This window comes from Anomaloglossus baeobatrachus, chromosome 2 (assembly GCF_048569485.1).
Source record: "Anomaloglossus baeobatrachus isolate aAnoBae1 chromosome 2, aAnoBae1.hap1, whole genome shotgun sequence".
In the NCBI taxonomy this organism is placed as follows: domain Eukaryota; kingdom Metazoa; phylum Chordata; class Amphibia; order Anura; family Aromobatidae; genus Anomaloglossus; species Anomaloglossus baeobatrachus.
The window spans coordinates 626,193,584-626,212,641 of record NC_134354.1 but is presented as its reverse complement, the minus strand read 5'-3'; the positions used below and the strand labels follow the sequence as shown (position 1 = coordinate 626,212,641).

The following is a 19,058-nucleotide window of genomic DNA, read 5'->3' as shown; positions in this document are numbered from 1 at the left end:
AATTGGCGCAACTCATGAAAAGTCTTAAGACCCCGTCACACCAAGCGACGTATCTAACATATATCGCCGGGGTCACGGATTCCGTGACGCACATCCGGCATTGTTAGCGACGTTGTTGCGTGTGACAGCAAGGAACGACCGTTAACGATGGAAAATACTCACCTTATTGTCCATCGTTGACACGTCGTTCCTTTTTAAAAAATCGTTGATTGTTGAGCACGCAGCTTGTTCGTCGTTCCCGAGGCAGCACACATCGCTACGTGTGACACCTCGGGAACAACGAACTGCATCTTATCTGCGGCCGCCGGCAATGCAGAAGGAAGGAGGTGGGCAGGATGTTAGGTCCCGCTCATCTCCGCCTCTCCGCATCTATTGGGCGGCCGCTTAGTGACGTCGCTGTGACGCCGCACGAACCGCCCCCTTAGAAAGTAGGCAGTTCGCTGGCAACAGTGACGTCGCTAGCAGGTAAATCTGATGCCCAGGTAGTCACAGATAGTGCCCCGCATAACACCTTCACCCAATAAGGTAACAGCAGCCAACCACATTAAAAACCTAGTCACCTCCCTCAAACCTTAAAGGACACACCAGGGGGCGGAGCCAGGCAGTTGACCACGCCCACCGAGGAGTTCAGAGGGCCTGGGGCAGGAAAAGAGCTCAGTTTCAGTTTGAATTTCAGTCTGAGTTTAGAGAGAGTTGAGGTGGAGTTCAAGTGCAGCAGGCCTGTGGTGACAGGTCTGCAGCGGAGACTGACAGGTGTGAGGGTCGTAGCCCGCACACATTGGCTAGGAGGCATACGGTGGCATTGCCTGCAGGAGCCGGGAAGACGGCTTGGTGGAACCGTGGTGGACCAGGACAGGGTAGTGGCCCGCCGGTACCGACCCGGGGAACCGACTCGGAAACCGGAACACAAGGGGGGTACTCAGACCCTGAACGAGGTCCAGAAGCCACTGGGCCAAGTCAAATCTACTGATTGCAGTCTGGACTATAGGTCCTTTCCCACACAAGTCCCGACTGAAGACAACAGCCCACCGAGGGGGATAGAAAGCCACCGCACAGGCAGAGAGATCCCACGGGCCAGCGTCTGCGGGCAAATGGGCTCCTCTGACATCCACAAAGCCGGGGAGCGGACTCCCGTTGCTGAAGCATATGCAGTCAATACATTCACAACACGGTGCAGGAGAAAGGCAAAGACCACCAAACCGGGTGGGGGACCAGACGCAGCCGGCTGCGGGCACCGACCACCATCAACCTTGTTTATCAGAGACGTGTTTGTGTCAGTAACTGTGAGTACAAAAGTGCCATATGGCAGCGCGCCGCCCTGCACCGCCCGGCTACTCTCCCCAACGGGCCCCGGGGCCATCATCTCTGCCCACGGAGGGGTTAACATCTTGCTGCATCAGCATCTCCCCCGGGTGCCCTGTAACTGCAGCGGTGGTGTCTACACCTTCACCACGTCCCGTGGGTGACATCACAAACTTAAACACGGCTCCGGCCATCCACCAACCTACCAACCCCCTAAGTAGTGCCAGAAAAACCCTTTCAGAGCGAAGTGACCCTGGGTCCGGAGGCGCTCGAGCCACCCACCGACGAGCCCGGATCCGAGCGGCTCGGCTGCAACCGAGCGCGGGGCGGTACACATCGAATCTTCTGGCGTCACGAACAGGATTGAGCCCATTCATTTACCTGGTGAAGTGTGCCTTGAAGTTGAAGTCAGCGGTGATCCTTTGCGAAATTTTCATAATCTGCCATCTTGTGATGCAAAGATTCCCGCCAGAGTCTTCTTCCCCGCAGAAAGGGCTCAAAAAGCCGAAGCCCCGTCCCCTGGGAACACGGCCGTGAAGCAAAGCGCGCTGTCGGAAAGCGAAACTACCCAGCAGAAAAAGGGAGTGCCGCGAAAAGACCAAGGGGGTGCGGGTGAAGATACAGCGACATGTGACCGAGCTGATAAAGGGCAGGGACTCCAGGACCCTGCCACACTTCTGGTTCCTGGACCCCGTGAAGGCGCAATGGCTGACGTGTCCCGCAAGCCCGCAGCACCGGACGGAGCCCGCGCCTGGAACAGCGGCGTGGGTGGAAGCCCGGACGACATTGATGTGTCGCCATCTGCAGGCCCAGGTGCGCTTCCTGATGGAGCGGTAGGTGGCCGAGATGGAGGAGATAGCTGTGGCCTTGTGGGTACGTGAAGTGGAGGCAATTTTGGAGAAGCGGGTAAGCGACCCATGCCCCTGTGTCCCCGAGGGACCGGCTGACGCGGCTGAGGGACCCGGTCTGCCCCTGCCCTCTATGTTGCCTCCCTCACCACCCGTATCGGCTGCCGCCGCTCCCCCGCTCGGTCCGCTGCCCCCGACACCGGCAGTGGAACCCGTACAATCCTCCCGTGAGGACCCGCCCGTGGAAGCAGCCCGGGGACGGCCAGTCACCCGACCAAAGCCCATACCGCTCCCGTGGAAGATGCCCGTTCCCAATGTGGACCCGCCAGTCCCGGAGGTGGCCGTGCCCAGAGAGATCCAGGCCCCAGCAGTCCGCCCGGCCAAGATGGAGGTGGATGCAGACCGGAAGAGGGCCCGGCAGGTAAAGCTGGCCGCTCCCACAAACCAGGCCTTGGCTGAGGCATCACGGGGTTGCAGCTGCAAGGCAGCACAGCAGGCCATGACACAGCGGGGTTACTCAATGCAGAAGGTGCCGGTCGTTGCCCGACCCCCGCGCAAAGGGAGCAGACAGATGCTCCATATTGGGATCGGCAGCAGCGCCAGCTGGGCAGGGAGATCGCAGCACGTGAAAAGCAGAAGGTGGAGGTGCTGGCCTGGACCATCAGAGAGAAAGAGAACCACTTATCGAGTACGGGGCCCGATCTACGAAGGCCAAGTCCGGATATTTGACCGCAATCGTGGATGTGGGTTTATATATGAGCCCGGCCTGGAGGCGGAAGTGTTTGTGTCCCTCAGGGACGTGTACCCGCACCTGCCCGTAGGTCACCCAGACCATGACCTGAAGCCTGGAGAGCTGGTAAGCTACACCCGGCATTGTGGGGAGAGGGCCTGGTTCGCCCTTAATGTGAAGAGGAGGGTGACCCGCAGTACCCAGTCCCCTCCCCTGCCAAACATTACCGATGAAGAGGAGTGTTAAAGAAGGTAGCGGTTCCTGGTTACCATACTTTTTAAACACGGCTCTGGCCGTCCACCAACCTACCAACCCCCTAAGTAGCGCCAGCAAAACCCTTTCAGAGCGAAGTGACCCCGGGTCCGGAGGCGCTCGAGTCACCCACCGATGAGCCCGGATCCGAGCGGCTCGGCTGCAGCCGAGCGAGGGGCGGTACATGTCCGTGTGACGGCTCCTAACGATATTGTGCGCCAGGGGCAGCGATTTGCCCGTGATGCACAAACGACGGGGGCGGGTGCTTTCACCAGCGATATCACTAGTGATTTCGCTGGGTGTAACACCCCCTTTAGAGGCAGGAGTATGATTTTCAGATTATTGGAGGTTAGTCTTGAAAGCAAGGGTAGGGTGATAAACAGAGATGAGGGAGGAGATCTAGGATGGTGCAGAACTCCAGAGAGCTTTGTGGATGAGTGATAAGTTTATATTGGGCTCTGGGCAACCAGGGCAATGACTGGCACAGAGAAGATGCGTCCGTTTAGTGGTTGGACAAAAATATGGTCTTGACTACTGCATTCAAGATGGATTGGTAAGGGTTTTTTAAGAGGGAGACAGTTTAGTAGAAAGTTGCAGTAGTCAAGATGGATAAGAGATTTGGCAGTCAACAGTAAGAAAAGGTCAAATTCTAGAGATGTTTTTGAGGTGAGGGTGACATGTGGAAGTGAGTGATTGGGAATGAGGGAAGAATCTGAGTCAAATATAACCCCAAGGGAATTATGGCAGAACCACGCACAGATATGGTGATATTGGGTTTAGGAAAGTAAGTAGAGGGAGGAAAATGTAAGAACTACAAGAAGAATGTATTTTAATTCTTTGGTAGTAAGGGTTAAACTCCTTGGTCCTTGAGATTAGTACTTGTATAATAACAGTAAATATACTAGAAGCAGTGTAAAAGATTACGGCTGATACATCAAAGTGTTTACACCAGAAAACTGGCAGAAAAACTTTAACACAACATTTTACAGAACGCAACTTGTATAAATTTCACACCAGTTTGAAGCTGCTCTGCCAATCGGATGGGTAGAGCTTGGAGGAGCCAGGGGTGAAGCAGGGCATGGGTACCCCAGCCTAAAAAAATTCTGCAAACATTTCTTACACTAGTATGTGTATGTTCTTCCAATGTTTAAATAGAGTGACAATTATGACAAGGTGCAAGGAGCCGCATGTCACTGAGGAGATGCACCAGATTCATTAAGTGCTGTTCCCCCCTTAATGAATTTAACGCATCTTATTCCTACATACACTTCATTCAGACTAGAGTACAAACCACCAGTCTTAATGAATTGGGGCCTAAGAGTAAGAAACTGACATGGCACAGATTGCAAAGCCAGACATCATAGTATGATTTATTTTTTTTTTGCAACATAAAAAAAGTAAATGTTTTCACTGTGCCATAACTGTAAGTTGCCACATCCAGTAGGTTGGGGTTGGTTGTGACTTTCATATTGCACCTGTGGCTATTTGTGGGTAACAGCACTATCACAATCACTTTTATAGTGTGGCAATAAAGCATTGCCATACTGTTATCTCGCAGCATGACACAAGTCGCTGCCTATTTAGGAAAATCCTTACTCTTGGGCCTTTCCCACACGTCGGTGTTTCTGGTACGTGTGCCGTCCGTTTTCACACATACCGGAAACACGGACACACCTAGATCCATTAAATTCAATGAGTTTGCGCACACATGTGTGTTTTCATACAGACAGTGTGTCCATGTGCTCCACACGACAACATGTCCGTTTTCCTCCGGCAACACAGGTGTAACATGGACCACACACTGATGTGATCAGTGTGACACGTACCAGAGAAAACACGTGTCCCATAAAGCTAAAGAATTTTTATAGTTACCTGTCTCTGGCTCTGCCATTACTTCCAGGCCCGCTCATTATGCTCATTGCATATTCACTGCACTCACCGCAGACCCGGAAGTAACAGCAGTGCCAGGGATAGCTAAGTATACCAATTTATGATATCCATGTTCTATCCAGATGTTGCATGAATAGCACAGGGACAGAACATGTAGAACACACACATGGACACATACGCACACACACACACACACATACATACGCACCTTCACCTCATGTGTGTTTTCTGCAGAGGTGTGAAAGAACTATTAGTATAACCATCAGGCTGCCTGCAGGGGGAGCTGGAGTCCTGCAGGGAAAGACACTACATGGAGCTGAATGAGCAAGAAGGGGAACTCCCAGTGTGTGCTGATGTAGTGTCTGCCAGCATCAGCCGGACAGCTGAAGCTGTGGGGCATGCGAGGAATGGTCAGATGGGTCCGGGTAATACACAGTACGGGCAGCAGGAAGACCGGAGGAACTAGCAGAGGAGGAGTCGAGATCAGGCCGAGGTCAGTACCAGAGGAAACAACCGAGTGGGGGGTTAGGAGAGGGGGAACAACTGGGGCTATTGTGGGAAGGAAGGAGGTGGGACAGAGGAATGACAGAATGACTAGGGGGAAGAACACAGACAGAGGCTTAGGGCACAGAGAGAGAATGGATCAGGATCACACTTACAGCGACCAGCACTCACAGGCAATGCAGCGCTAAGCTTATAGCCAGCGCTGGTTCACCGGAGATGACAGTATTTAAAACATCCCAGCTCCGGAAGTGAGGCCCAGAAGAAGGCTCCAACCCCTAGCCATGTGGACGGGGAGGGGAAACCGTGACAATAACATTTTCTATCCCTGTATATGGACAGATAGCCCTGACCTAAGAGAAACTTACCAGAATGGGCCACCCCACATGCCTTCTTCACTGGATCACAGAACAGGATTGGTATACAGTCTGCACCAGGCGCAGCTATGGTCACACCTTTCTGATTGGTCACTATCCCATCATAGCAGGGAGGCTCTGGTTTTCCCAATATCCAAACATTCTTACCATGGTCAACCTGCAAGAAGAAAGGGAAAAGTGACTAAACGTAATGGTTACCAGGGAACAAATATTAATTTCATCTAGCTATGCAGCGCCAATATACACAACTTTGGCATAGATCGCAATCATTCACATTAGTCCCCATCTCACACTAGGCCTAATAGATAAAAGTTTTAAAACTTCAGTTTGTCGCATGTTCTGCATCAACCGACTAGAAAAATGACGATATTTTTGGTAGCAAAGCAAACATACAGGAGCAAATATTGGCTCTTAATCTGGACTCTAATTTACTAACATTGGTCATTATTCTCCGACTCTATATTCTATATCTAGATATAATGGCTGTTGGGTAATTATGCACCCATAGATTGTTTGCTCAAGTGCAACTTTTGGGCATTATTAGAGCCGAATATGTTCTTCACGAAAGACTAGTTAAGATTAGTTGCAAAATTGTCATTTCGTGGCTCTAATTACTAGACAATGCATAATTGAACAGCATAGTAATCATGAAAGGCTGGGGCTACACGGTGACATGTGGTGCAAAACTCAGAACAGTTGCGACAACAAAAAACTTGTTTGTGCGACTATTTTCCTGTATAAAAATGTTGCACACCAGTTGATGTAGCATGTGAACTACATTGAACTCTATGGCAAGTAATTTACCTGTGACTTGTGAGTAGCAACAAAAAATGCAACACATTCGGAAAGGTGTGCAACTCGGTGTCGCATAGGCAGGAGATCGCAGTTTGCAATGTGACAGCATAGGAAATCAATAGATGTGATGTCGCCGTGTAACCCTGGCCTTATTCTTCTACTGCAAATGCATGTTCATATATTATTTAATATATAAAACTGAGTGTATGTACTGTATGTATATGTGTGTGTGTGTGTGTGTGTGTGTGTGTGCTAAAGAAATCCACACCGTCGCATTTACAATCACAAAATTTTGCACAGACGCCTCGTGTGACTCAGGGAACGTCATAGACTATTTTTGAGGGGAAAATTTAACCCCGCGCTTTACAGTTATTCGATAAAAAAAACCTGCTTACATTAAAGTCAATAAAGTCAATAGAACTGAAAGCTGCAGGTCGTTAATAGGAATTCTGGTTGCTATAGGCAACAAAGGACATTCATAGTATAAGAAGCTTATGTGTGAGGTAATATTATGTTGATGGAGAGACGGATAGAGAGAAAGAGACAGACAGAGAGTCAGACAGACACAGACAGACATAAGCACAGAAAGACATAGGCACAGTCAGACAGAGACAGACAGGGAAAGAGGCAGACAACCAGAGACAGACAGGGAAAGAGACAGAGAGACAGGGAAAGAGACAGACATGCAGAGAAAGAGACAGACAGATAAAGAGACAAATAGAAACAGACAGAGGCAGAAAGGGAAAGAGACAGACAGGGAAAAAAACAGACAGTGAAAGAGACAAACATAAAAATAGACAAACAGGGAAAGAGACAGACAGGGAAAGATAGAGATAGACAAAGGAACAGACAGAGGCAGACAGGGAAAAACAAACAGTGACAGACAGACAGGGAAATAGACAAACAGGGAAAGAGATAGGGAAAAAAAGACAGACAGACAGGGAAAGATACAGACAGACATATAGGGAAATTGACAGACAGGGAATGATACAGAGAAAGAGACAGACAGACAAAGATACAGACAGAGAAAGACAGGGAACGAGACAGACAGACAGGAAAAGACATAGAGAGACAGACAGACAGATAGAGAATGATAGACAGACAAAGAGAGACAGACAGGGAAAGAGACAGATAGCAAAACAGGTAGAGACACAGACAGAGACAGACAGACAGAGAGATACAGAGACAGAGACAGAAAGAGAGGGAGACAGACAGAGACTGGGAGAGTGGGAGGGAGACAGAGTGACAGTCTGTTACTATCCTGGGCAACGCCGTGTACTACAGATAAAAACTTTGGTGATAAGAATAATATAAAGAGATGAAGTGATTAACACAAAAAGTACTTTGTTTTCTGGAACAGTGAGTACAAAGTGGGGAGAAACGAAAAAAAAACTAAATGAGGCCAATCAGAATATGTTCAGGCACAATATGTTGCTAGGACCAAATTGGAAACAGCCAAAGTTACCTTCACAGGGACATAAGTCTGAGGATCAAATCCTGCGGCCTCTCCAAGACGGCGGAAGTTTTCTGCAACAACCCCCTTGGGATCTCTTCTTTTGCAACTGCTGAAAAGATTTAAGGAGCTGAGGGTCGGTATAGAAGTTATGCCACCGCATCGTGTGCTAAACCCATGAAGGAAAATATTCTCTGTAGAAAAAAATGTAAATAGAGAGGAATGAATGCACGAAAATTCACAATTAAAATGGGATAAAAATGTATTATATACTCTGTATATATATATATATATATATTTATTTTTTTTTTTTATGTAACTATCTTTATCTAGGTTCATTAACTGGTGGACAGAGCCAGAAAAGGGCCCCTGTGTAGGGACAATATATGGGCCTTTTGTAATCCAATAAGCAATTATAATGCACAATTCCGCCTGCTTTTGTGGTGGTAATGGCCCTTCGTTTCTAGGGCCCCTGTGTGACTGCATAGTTTGTACCAATGGTATGTCCACTGTCCGCCCCTGGGCTCATAATTGTACAGTATTATAGAAGATTTAGACAGAACTACTTCTAGGCCGATTTCTCCAAATTTCTTGTGAATGTCATCCCAGCTAAGGTACCACTAAAGACAAGCCTGATAATAGAGTGCCCACATGATTCCAGTCAAATGGGCCATTTGTAATAACAATTGTCCCTGTTCGAAAAAAAACGCCATTTTAATACATGGGCAAGACAATCACTCTGGAGTGGGCTATATTGTTGGAATATACAGTCACCTGCCTGTATATGTGCACTTGTTCTGAGCATAAAGAGTAATCATTTTCATCTCTTGATAAATATCAATTCTTACTTCTCATTTACAACAGTATGAGGTGAGAACTACAGAAACAAAAGGCAAAAGAATTCATTGACAGATTTATAGCACCATCTGCAGGATATCAGGAAGAATGCAGCCAGTCTGTAGAAATGCATTCTTATTGCTAACCAGTGTTTTATATAAATGAAACCATAGCTGTAGGGAATGTATAGAAAGCAGATGACCTGGGTCCTGGTGGCTAAGTGGAACCAAAGCTCTCTGTCACAAATTACAGATTTAGGGCTGGGGCTAAAAAGCTTCAAGTTACGAGTCTGTAAGGAACATGCATTGAGCTGTTGTACAGTATATCCTATCTTTACTTTCTTGCTATCTCTTACTATTCTTTAATTCAGGGATAGGTATTGGTATATAATGAATTTTTTTTCTCCAAATCTTTTTTTCCAGAGTTTGTGACTATGGGGGTCCTGACAGAAAGGCTGCACTAGGACTCCAGGATCTTGTATTTTATAGTGTATGAAGCTCATTTGTGTCATTAAGCATATACTGCACAATAAAAGGAAAATATTTACTTGAAAAATGACAGTTCTTCTGGAATATGGATGAACATGGTTGTATGAGCAGTTTCTGGAGTAAGTGGAAAAGGTATTGAGAATACTATCAAAGAAAAAAAAGAATGAATCCTAGATAGAGGGAGACACACACACACACACACACACACACACACACACACACACACAAGAGAAACATAAAATACATATACGAGTGTGTAGATATCCTAAATTTTTGGTTGAAGCAAAAAAAGGAGGGGAGGGACCCAGCTCCAATTCACGTAAAAATAAAATCCAAAGCTTTATTAGGTCACCCTAAAAACAATAATTTTACAAAAGGCTCCATAATATACGCCAAAGCATGAAAACTTGACGCGTTTCGGAATAAAAACACAGTCCTTAATCACTTATGATTAAGGACTGTGTTTTTACTCCGAAACGTATCAAGTTTTCATGCTTTGGTGTACATTATGGGGCTTTTTGTAAAATTATTGTTTTTAGGATGACCTAATAAAGCTTTGGATTTTATTTTTACGTGAATTGGTGCTTGGCCCTTCCCTCCTTTTTTTGCTTCGACTTCTACTTCTGGACTGGCCTGTCCTGTGGACCGCGAGCACTCCAGCTAAAGTCCTGGGACACATTAATATTGGGTGAGCTCAAAACTTTTTTACTTCACCCTAAATTTTTGGTGCAAGTCTTAAATCTGTTGGATGGACAAATGGTGGCACTTTGACCTCAGCTATCCCCCCCATACTTTTTTTGTAACTTTTGAAAAGTGTCCAGAAGCAAAACAAGTAGCTGCAGAATGTAAAACAAATAGGGCATGTGCAAAAATCTGCAACTGTTTTAGGCCAAACAAAAAAATGAAAAGCCGAAGTGAGTTTCATCCAGAAAACTCAGAGGACTTTCATCCATATTGTCATCCATGTGCCTCCAATATGTCCTCCTATTATGAATGAGGGATATCTATATGGCGTCCATTTTTATACATCAACATTTTAAAATGGACATGATCAATACGGTTTCTTGGGTTAATAATTGCAATGTATCCGTAAACGTCAGATGCTACAAACAAAATCTATATAGTATCCCATTTGTGTGCACCCATAAACATGTATAGCTGATTCTCATCCAATATTGGAATAGAATAGTGCATACTGCAATTTTTTCACAAGTGAGAAACTTTCATCTTAACAGCCCCATTGAATTACATTGGTCAGTGTGCTGTCTGACTTTACTCGGACAGCACGTCTGTATAATGCAATCGTCTGAGCCAGCCCTTGTGTCTGAAAAGTAATGCAAAAGAATTGATAAATCCACCATTCATGTTCTAATTTTTGTGCCTATTGTAGGAGGAAATAAGCTGACGGAACTGTTACCAGGTTATTTTCTTTGAAAATGATTCTTCCTCATTCAAAAGGATCAGTCTGAATGTTTCCTCACCTCCGGTCTGTGATGGGCAGGTCACGCTTCTCTTAGTGACCTGCCTACCCTACACAAGATTCTAACTGTGGCAACATCATCAGAAGATTACTGAGCATGCGCTGCCTATCTGAGGAGACGATCCAAAGGCAATGATGATGGCTCCTGCACAGAATCTCAGGCAGTGGAAGCAACATCACTGAGAAAAGAATGACCCGTCCATCAGAAACTGGAGGCCGTGGTGGGCAGAGAGGCAAGAGAGCTGGAAGTACAATGTCCGTCTCCTGCACTTGCGATTAAAACGTGAAGGCTGGATTTCTCTACAATTTCCAAATGAAATACAATGGATTGAATAAACATTAACCACTTCACCCATGGTCAATTTTCCATTTTTCATTTTTTCCTTCCTTCTTCTAAGAACCATAACTTTTTTATTTTTACATCAATATAACTTGTTTTTCCTGGACAAGTTGTACTTGAATGATATCATTCATTCTACCATATAGTGTACAGGAAAATGGGAAAAAGATTCCAAAAATAGTGCAATTGCACAATTGTTTGGGGTTTGTTTTTCATTTACCATGTTCACTATATGGTAAAACTGACCTGGCAGTAGGATGTGCCCAGGTCAGTGTGAGTTAGGAGAAACCAAACATGTATAGTTTTTTTTACTATTTAAGCAGTGAAAAACAAAATCAGAAATTTGTCAAAACAAATTGCACTTTTGTCGCCATTTTCCGAGACCAGTAACATTCTAATTTTTCGGGATCTGGGGTTCAGTAACGGCTTATTTTTGTACAATAGGATTAAGAGTTGCACACTAGTCATAATGTGTAGGGGAATAATGAAAAGTAGAACTGCTATGGGAATACTAGACTGAAAAATACAATGAACTATCTGAAAAAATGAAAAACATGAAAATGGAATATGCATAACTGCTATGAATAATAGGAATATAAGAGATGTTTAGCCATTGTATTGATCAATGCAAAGGAGCCCCAAAACCAAACCACGCCAAGGTAATCTCTATTTTTGGGGTCCGCCGTTGGAGGCAGGTAAGGAGATGTTCCTCGTTCCTGCGGCTTCACACACAGCGATGTGTGCTGCCGCAGGAACGAGGAACAACATCGTATCTCCTATTGGTGTGACATTATGGAAATGACCGACACTACACAGATCACTGATTTACGACGCTTTTGCGATCGTTTATCGGTGCATCTAGGCTTAACACATTGCAATGTCGTTACCGGCGCCGGATGTGCGTCACTTTCGATTTGACTCCGACGATATCGGAGTAGCGATGTCGCAACGTGCAAAGTACCCCTTAGTCTCATATTTACAAGTCGCCATCTTTTTCTGTTCTTGGCGCCATTCCTGCCAGTCTCCAGCAATTTGTGACTTCCTGGATCACTCCAGTGTTTACTGGGCAATCTGGAAGTCACAGCTCAATGTAATTCTATGAGAGCAAGAACAAGGCTCTCATAGACTTACACTGAGAGCTTGTGACCGTTACCTCTGTGTGTCTGGCCAGTCAGAAATTGCTGTCACAAGATGGCGGCTTATGACAGGAGTGTCACTGGGAAGAACAGAAGTTGACAGGTGATTAATATATTACTAAGGGCAGGGACCTTACGTTAGTAGCGCCACTCCTGAAATGTTGGAAAAATACAAAAGAAAAAAAATTGCTGGAGTCATGCTTTAACATAATCCTAATATGTAATAAATATGTTAATCAGTGATATTATTGTGTGAAACATACACAAATGATTATTATAACAAAGTAGGTATAAACAGACACTTTGAGAAAATGTTCATTGTAGCCTGTCCCCTGGGGAAAAAGTACCATTTATATTCCAGGAAACAGACCATTAGCAGATTGTTCAGCAAAGCTGTTTACACCTGGGGTTTCCTTTCCGTACAGAAGCAAACCAATCCTGGGGGTGGGGGGCATGCGGGGAATTTGACCTTGGTGCATTCAGCTGATATGACAATCTGAGGTGTCTCCCCAGTGGCTGAATTTTGCCTTCCCCCAGAATGGGATCCAGGAGTTCTCTGAGTCGACTATCAAGCTAACAGCCAGTTCAGAGAAGATGTAACACACCGGCTACCAGTTAATCTTGCTCAATACAAATGACCTGAGTTCAGAGACGTATAGTCAGAACGTCATCGGAAGTATGCAAATTGCATAATTGCGCTTACATAACCTTTCACGTTTGCTGCCAATAGAGGAATATCCTTAGGGGTACTTTGCACGTTGCGACATCGCTACTGCGATATCGTTGGGGTCAAAACGAAAGTGACACACATCTGGCGCCAGTAACAATGTCGCAACATATAAAGCCTAGATGCGCTGATAAACGATCGCAAAAGCGGCGTAAATCGGCATTCTGTGTAGCGTCGGTCATTTCCATAATGTCAGTACGATGTTGTTCCTCGTTTCTGCGGCAGCAGACATCGCTGTGTGTGAAGCCACAGGAGCGAGGAACTTCTACTTACCTGTGTCCACCGGCAATGCGGAACGAAGGAGGTGGGCAGGATGTTTACGTCCCGCTCATCTCCGCCCCTCCGCTTCCATTGGCCGCCAGCTGCGTGACATCGCTATGACGCCGCACGACCCCCCCCCCTTAGGAAGGAGGTGGGTCGCCGGCTAGAGCGACTTCGCAGGGCAGGTAAGTGCGTGTGAAGCTGCCGTAGCGATAGTGTTAGCTACGGCAGCTATCACAAGATATCGCATGTGCGACGGGGGCAGGTACCATCATGCTCGGCATCGCTATCATCGGCTAGCGATGTCGCAGTGTGCAAAGTACCCCTAAGTGTGAGAATTCAGAAGCCTTCAGTCACCTAGAGAGACTGCAGACTTTCATCACAAACCTGGACAACCCCTTTAACTATACAATTAAGCACTGTTCTCTTGTCCTCTCTAACTAACTTATAAGAAAATACATTTCTACCAAAAAAAAGTGAGAAAACATCCTTAAATATCTATTAGCTACCACTATAAAAGACACTTGTTGTAGGTTTACATTTCAACAATTCAGTAAGATTCTTGAGGTCTAGAGTGCCATCTCAAGTATTGCCTTATGCTTCCTGTATGAGTGGAGTAAATATGGAATGAGGCCTCTCGGCTACTCTTAATTCTTTTCTTTACTCCGTATAAGAACTACAGACAAGATTGTCTTTAGAGACTGTTTAATTTTGAGTCCTGTCCAGTAGGTCCTTCCCTAGGGATTTTCTTGTTACATCCCTATGTGCGGTGCTGCAGTAAGGAAAGTGATGATTTAGAATGTAAATCTGCTCTCACTTAGTCCCAGTGTGGTGATGTCATTGCAAAGCGCCAGAACTTTCATGTCTGGTGCGCGCCATGACATCGCTGTGATCCGCCCGCACTGGGGCCACCAGGACCATGGAGCAGGTGCTTATGATGGGGGTTTTTTAATGCAGCATGGGGGACATTATACAACCCCTGGCAAAAATTATGGACTCACCTGGCTCTGAGGATGTTCATTCAGTTGTTTAATTTTGTTTAAAAAAAGAAGATCACAGACATGGCACAAAACTAAAGTAATTTCAAATGGCAACTTTCTGGCTTTAAGAAACACTAAAAAAAAAATCATGAAAACATAATATGCTAGCCAGTAATGGTTACTTTTCAAGACTAAACATGGGGAAAAATTATGAAATTACTCAATTATGAGGAAAAAATTATGGAATCACCCTGCATTTTCATTCCCAAAACTAACACTTGCATCAAATGAGATCTGCTCATTAGTCTGTATCTAAAAAGGAGTGATCACACCTTAAAGAGCTGTTGCACCAAGTTGACTGACATGAATCATGGCTCCAACACGAGAAATGTCAATTGAAACAAAGGAGAGGATTATCAAACTCTTAAGGCCCCTTTCACACGTCAGTGATTCTGGTACGTTTGTGCTTTTTTAAAACGTACCAGAATCACTGACATACGCAGACCCATTATAATGAATGGGTCTGCTCACACGTCAGTGATTTGTCACTGCACGTGTCTCCGTGCGGCGTACCCGCATGTGCGTGATTGCTGCACGGAGACATGTCCATTTTTTTCTGGCATCACTGATGTCCCACGGACCACGCAGTGGTGTGGTCCGTGAAACACGTGCCAGAAAAAAACGTACTTTTAAAATAAAAAACATTTTAACTCACCCGGCGTCCAGCGATGTCCTCTGCAGCTCGTTCTCCCTGCTCCTTCTGTGCCGGCTGATTACTGTCGCGCATATTCATTATGCACGACACAGCCGACCCGGAAGCAGCTCCTGCAGGGGTCACCGCCGGCCGGATGCTGCATCGCGGGAGGATTCAGCACCATGGAGAGCGGGAGCGGGCGCAGGTGAGTGGATCTCTAAGTGCAATCACGGGCCACGGAGAACGGAGCCCGGATTGCACTTAGACAACCCACGTGTGCCGTAATTTTCGGCACACGCAGGGACATGTGCGTGTTTTACACGCCAGTGAAAAACGTCAGTTTTTCACTGACGTGTGAAACGGGCCTAAAAGAGGGTAAATCACGCAATGTTACAAAAGATGTTGGTTGTTCAGTCAGCTGTGTCTAAAATCTGGACCGACTTCCGGCTCCTGCGCTGAGGATGTAAGACGTGCAGTGAAGAGCTCCAGCATCAGCCAGAGATCAAACTGAAAGCCAGGGCAAGATCCATCCCCATCCAGCGTCCTAAGGCAGACCTGCCACCGGGTATTAGCCATCCCTGCATATAACCCCCACCACTCGAGCATCTGCTAGATCTGAGACCGGAGAACTTTCTGACCGAGGAGGAGAGCGGGGGAGCAGACACTGCAATCACCTCTCTGTCTGAAGCAACGTGGAGGAGGTAGGAGGAAAGTTCTGCAGCAGTGTGCCACTATAGATCGTGCAGTGAGGGAAGCTGGAGACCTGAGCCCTGCATATACCCCTACCCCCCCTCTGGGACAGGCCGTGATTCTGAGGTGCTGGAGTGACCCCCTGCTGGTGATCTCATTCCCTGGGGGCAAGCCAGACAGTGTGCTCACCTGGGCTGAGGAGGAAAGCCTGCCACCTGTAGCAGGGAGGAAGATCTGAGGCAGGAGAGAGACCAGGGACTCTCAGAGGACAGACTGGCAGAAAAGAGGCAGCAGAGGAGTGGAGCAGGTGGCTGCTAGACTGCTCCAGGCTCCTTTGATCACCACGACCATATTTGGGCGGGAAACAGTTCTGCTTTCAGACGCCAGCCATTACTCAGGGAATTGCTGTTTGGGGAAAAGGGTGACATCTGGTGGACTATGGCAGTCATAGCACCTCACTTTGAAAAAAAAAAAAAAAATCTCAAATAACACTCTCCCCCAGTGGCCAACATAAAGAACTGCACCCAATGTAATGGTTGCTGGCTTCTGAGAGGACTGGAAGTAAATAAATAAATCCTAAAACAGGATCCTCAATTTTCAACTGGGTATTCCCCTCCTGATAAAGAGGAACTTTTCTCCCAGCCAGCGGACCAGCGACCTATGGATCGCTACCTTCTACGTAGCGCGCAAAAATCAGACCATTATCGCCAAGCAGAGGTCAGAGCAGGTAGCAAAAAGGAGGGAGACATGGCACCAAGCCCTTTGGAGGTACAAGTCCTTGCAGATGTAGCTCAATCGCTCCACAGTGCCTTCAGTGATGACTCAACAAACAATTCTAATGATGGCAGCAGGGAGGATGCCCAGCAACCGCAAACGATAGAATACAAAAATATGGCGGCGGAAGTCACAGCCAACATCTTGCCAGAGATTCAGAAAACCTTGGAGCAAGCTATCCAGAATGCCCTCCATAACTTCCGGGGGGAACTAAACAAACATAAAGGACAGATAGAGGAGCTGCAGCAGAGGGTGTCATCTCTGGAGGAGGAAAATAAACAAATGTCCTCACAGCTGGAAGAAACTGTTGCAGAGACAAAACGACTAACAGACAAAGTTGAAGATCTCGAAAATAGATCCAGACGCAGCAATCTAAGATTAGTGGGGATATCTGAAGCGGTCCCGACTGCCGAACTGCAACGCTTGTGTGAAAGAGATCTGCCGACAGCCTTGGGAATCAACAGAGGATGTAGAGTTGAAAGAGCTCACAGGGTGGGCCCAGACCTGCGCTCCCAAAATCGAGAATCCGGAGATCAGGCAATAAGACCACGCCAAGTGATTATGAAATTTCTAGACTATAACGATAAATTTGACATAATAAGGGCTTATAGACAGCAAACTCAACCACTGATCATAAGAGGTGTGAGGCTCCTCTTATTCGAGGATTACTCTGCAGACGTGGCCAAGCGAAGAAGAGCCTTTAGCAAGATTTGTGTCTCCCTATTTCAAGCCAAAAGAAGTTTTACGCTTCAGTATCCGGCCCTGCTGAGGATTTTTCAAAAGGATGGCAACAGTATTGTTTACAACTCGGCAAGGGATGCAGAAAGAGACATGGAAAAAATATTACAATCGGCAAAAATTGCAGAGAGAAGAAGAGATCAGAAGGGGGACAAACGGCAACCGTCACCGAAATCTCAGAGATCTACGGACCACAGAAGATGAAAAACCTTAGTGACGGTCTGTCTGACGCCTTGATTCATCCTCTTACCTACTTTTCCTTTTAATAGACCGGAGTTATGCCGCAGTGTCTTGGTGGGGATATCAAGTTATTGAACAAACTATCTTTGTGAGTAAAGGTTGGCAGGGATCTAGTGGGGGAGGATTATGGGCTGCCTTGTGATATGGGTGACTCGCCGAGCCGGGCGATGCTTGTCCACACCATCTATACCCTCCTTCCTTGGGGATGTATCCTGTGGTTCGGCGAGGGAAGTAATGAAATAACCAACTTGGTCAAATTGGGTGGGTGTAAGTAAGAGATATGGACGGCACCCTGGTATTCTTTTGTATCTATTTCCTATGGTGCAAGATGAGCTTCTTTATTATGATTGTGTAACCAAGCACACTCATCTTCAGAAAAAAGTGAAGTCCAGAGCACTTTTGGTGGTGTGTAGAGTTGGGAACACACTACAGTGCACTACGAATTTAAAGTTACTGTTGTGTGTCGCCCTGGGCAAGCCAGGGGACACAGGTCACACACCACCACACCCCACACTCCAGGTAGGCACATCACAGCTAACCTACAAATCCTTGTTGCCTTCCTCCAGGAGTCTGATGATGCACACCAGGGGGTGGGCCAGGCGGTTGGCTCCGCCCACCGAGGAGCTCACAACTCTGGAGGCAGGAAGTAACCAGGCAGTCAGCTCAGGGACGAGCTTGAGTAAACAACAGAGTTCAGTTTAGGAGTTAAGAAAGTGAAAGTAAGGAAGTGGAAAAAGCAAGTGAAGTGACAGAAGAGAAGGAAAGCCTGAAGGGTCCAGCTTTGTGTAGGGCCAGAACAGCAAGGTCAGCGACGGCGGTGACTGTCTGGAGGGGGACCGTTTGGAAGTTCCTGGACGGACCCCGTTGGCTGTGTGCCCGGTGGTCTGGAGCAGTGTTCCGAAGGACAGTCAGCACCAGGGCAGGGGCCTCTCGGACCCCGGCAAGGCTAGGAGTCGCCAAATTTGCCGAATCCGTCAGTGACAGGGACGCAGATCCCCCAACAACCAAGTCCCGATTGAAGGCAACAGCCCAACCTGAACCAGAGAGACACCGCCACCGCCACGGCACCAGTTTCTCAGGGCCAGCGCCTGCGGGCAAAGTGTAGAGCTCCTCCGGCCCAGATTGCAGCCGGGGAGCGGGTAACCGGAGGGAATCCACCGCTACCACAAGTCAAACAAAGGTGCAAGGAAGAGGGACCTCACCGTCACCTACCGGGAGTGCAGGTGCAGCCGTCTGTGGGACCGTCCTACCAGCCGTTTGGTTTACCGTACAAACTGTGTCCGTGTGTCAGGCTGAGTGAGTACCACAGTGCCGCAAGGCACAGCGCTGCCCCCGCGTCCCTGCGCCCATCAGGCCCCGCACCCACTTCTCCATCACCGGGCCCCGGGATCACCACCCCTACCCACGGAGGGGCAACACAACACCTGGCTGCTCCGCATCACCATCCCCGGGAGCCCCGTACAGAGCAGCGGTGGTGAAATCACCACAACCGTGGGTGGCGTCAGGAACTATAACAATCCCCACA

At 47.2% G+C, this 19,058-nt stretch overlaps 1 protein-coding gene across 1 annotated transcript in view; it reads right to left on the bottom strand.

Moving 5' to 3' along the window:
• The window catches only part of LACC1 (laccase domain containing 1), a 58,649-nt gene that overhangs the window by 14,514 nt on the left and 25,077 nt on the right, over positions 1-19,058 (bottom strand). Inside the window, exons 3-4 of the mRNA XM_075334384.1 lie at positions 8,161-8,342; positions 5,892-6,057 (exon numbers count right to left, since the gene is read on the bottom strand). Coding sequence (XP_075190499.1) covers positions 5,892-6,057; positions 8,161-8,342 — 348 coding nt within the window. The remainder of the gene's footprint in view (positions 1-5,891; positions 6,058-8,160; positions 8,343-19,058) is intronic.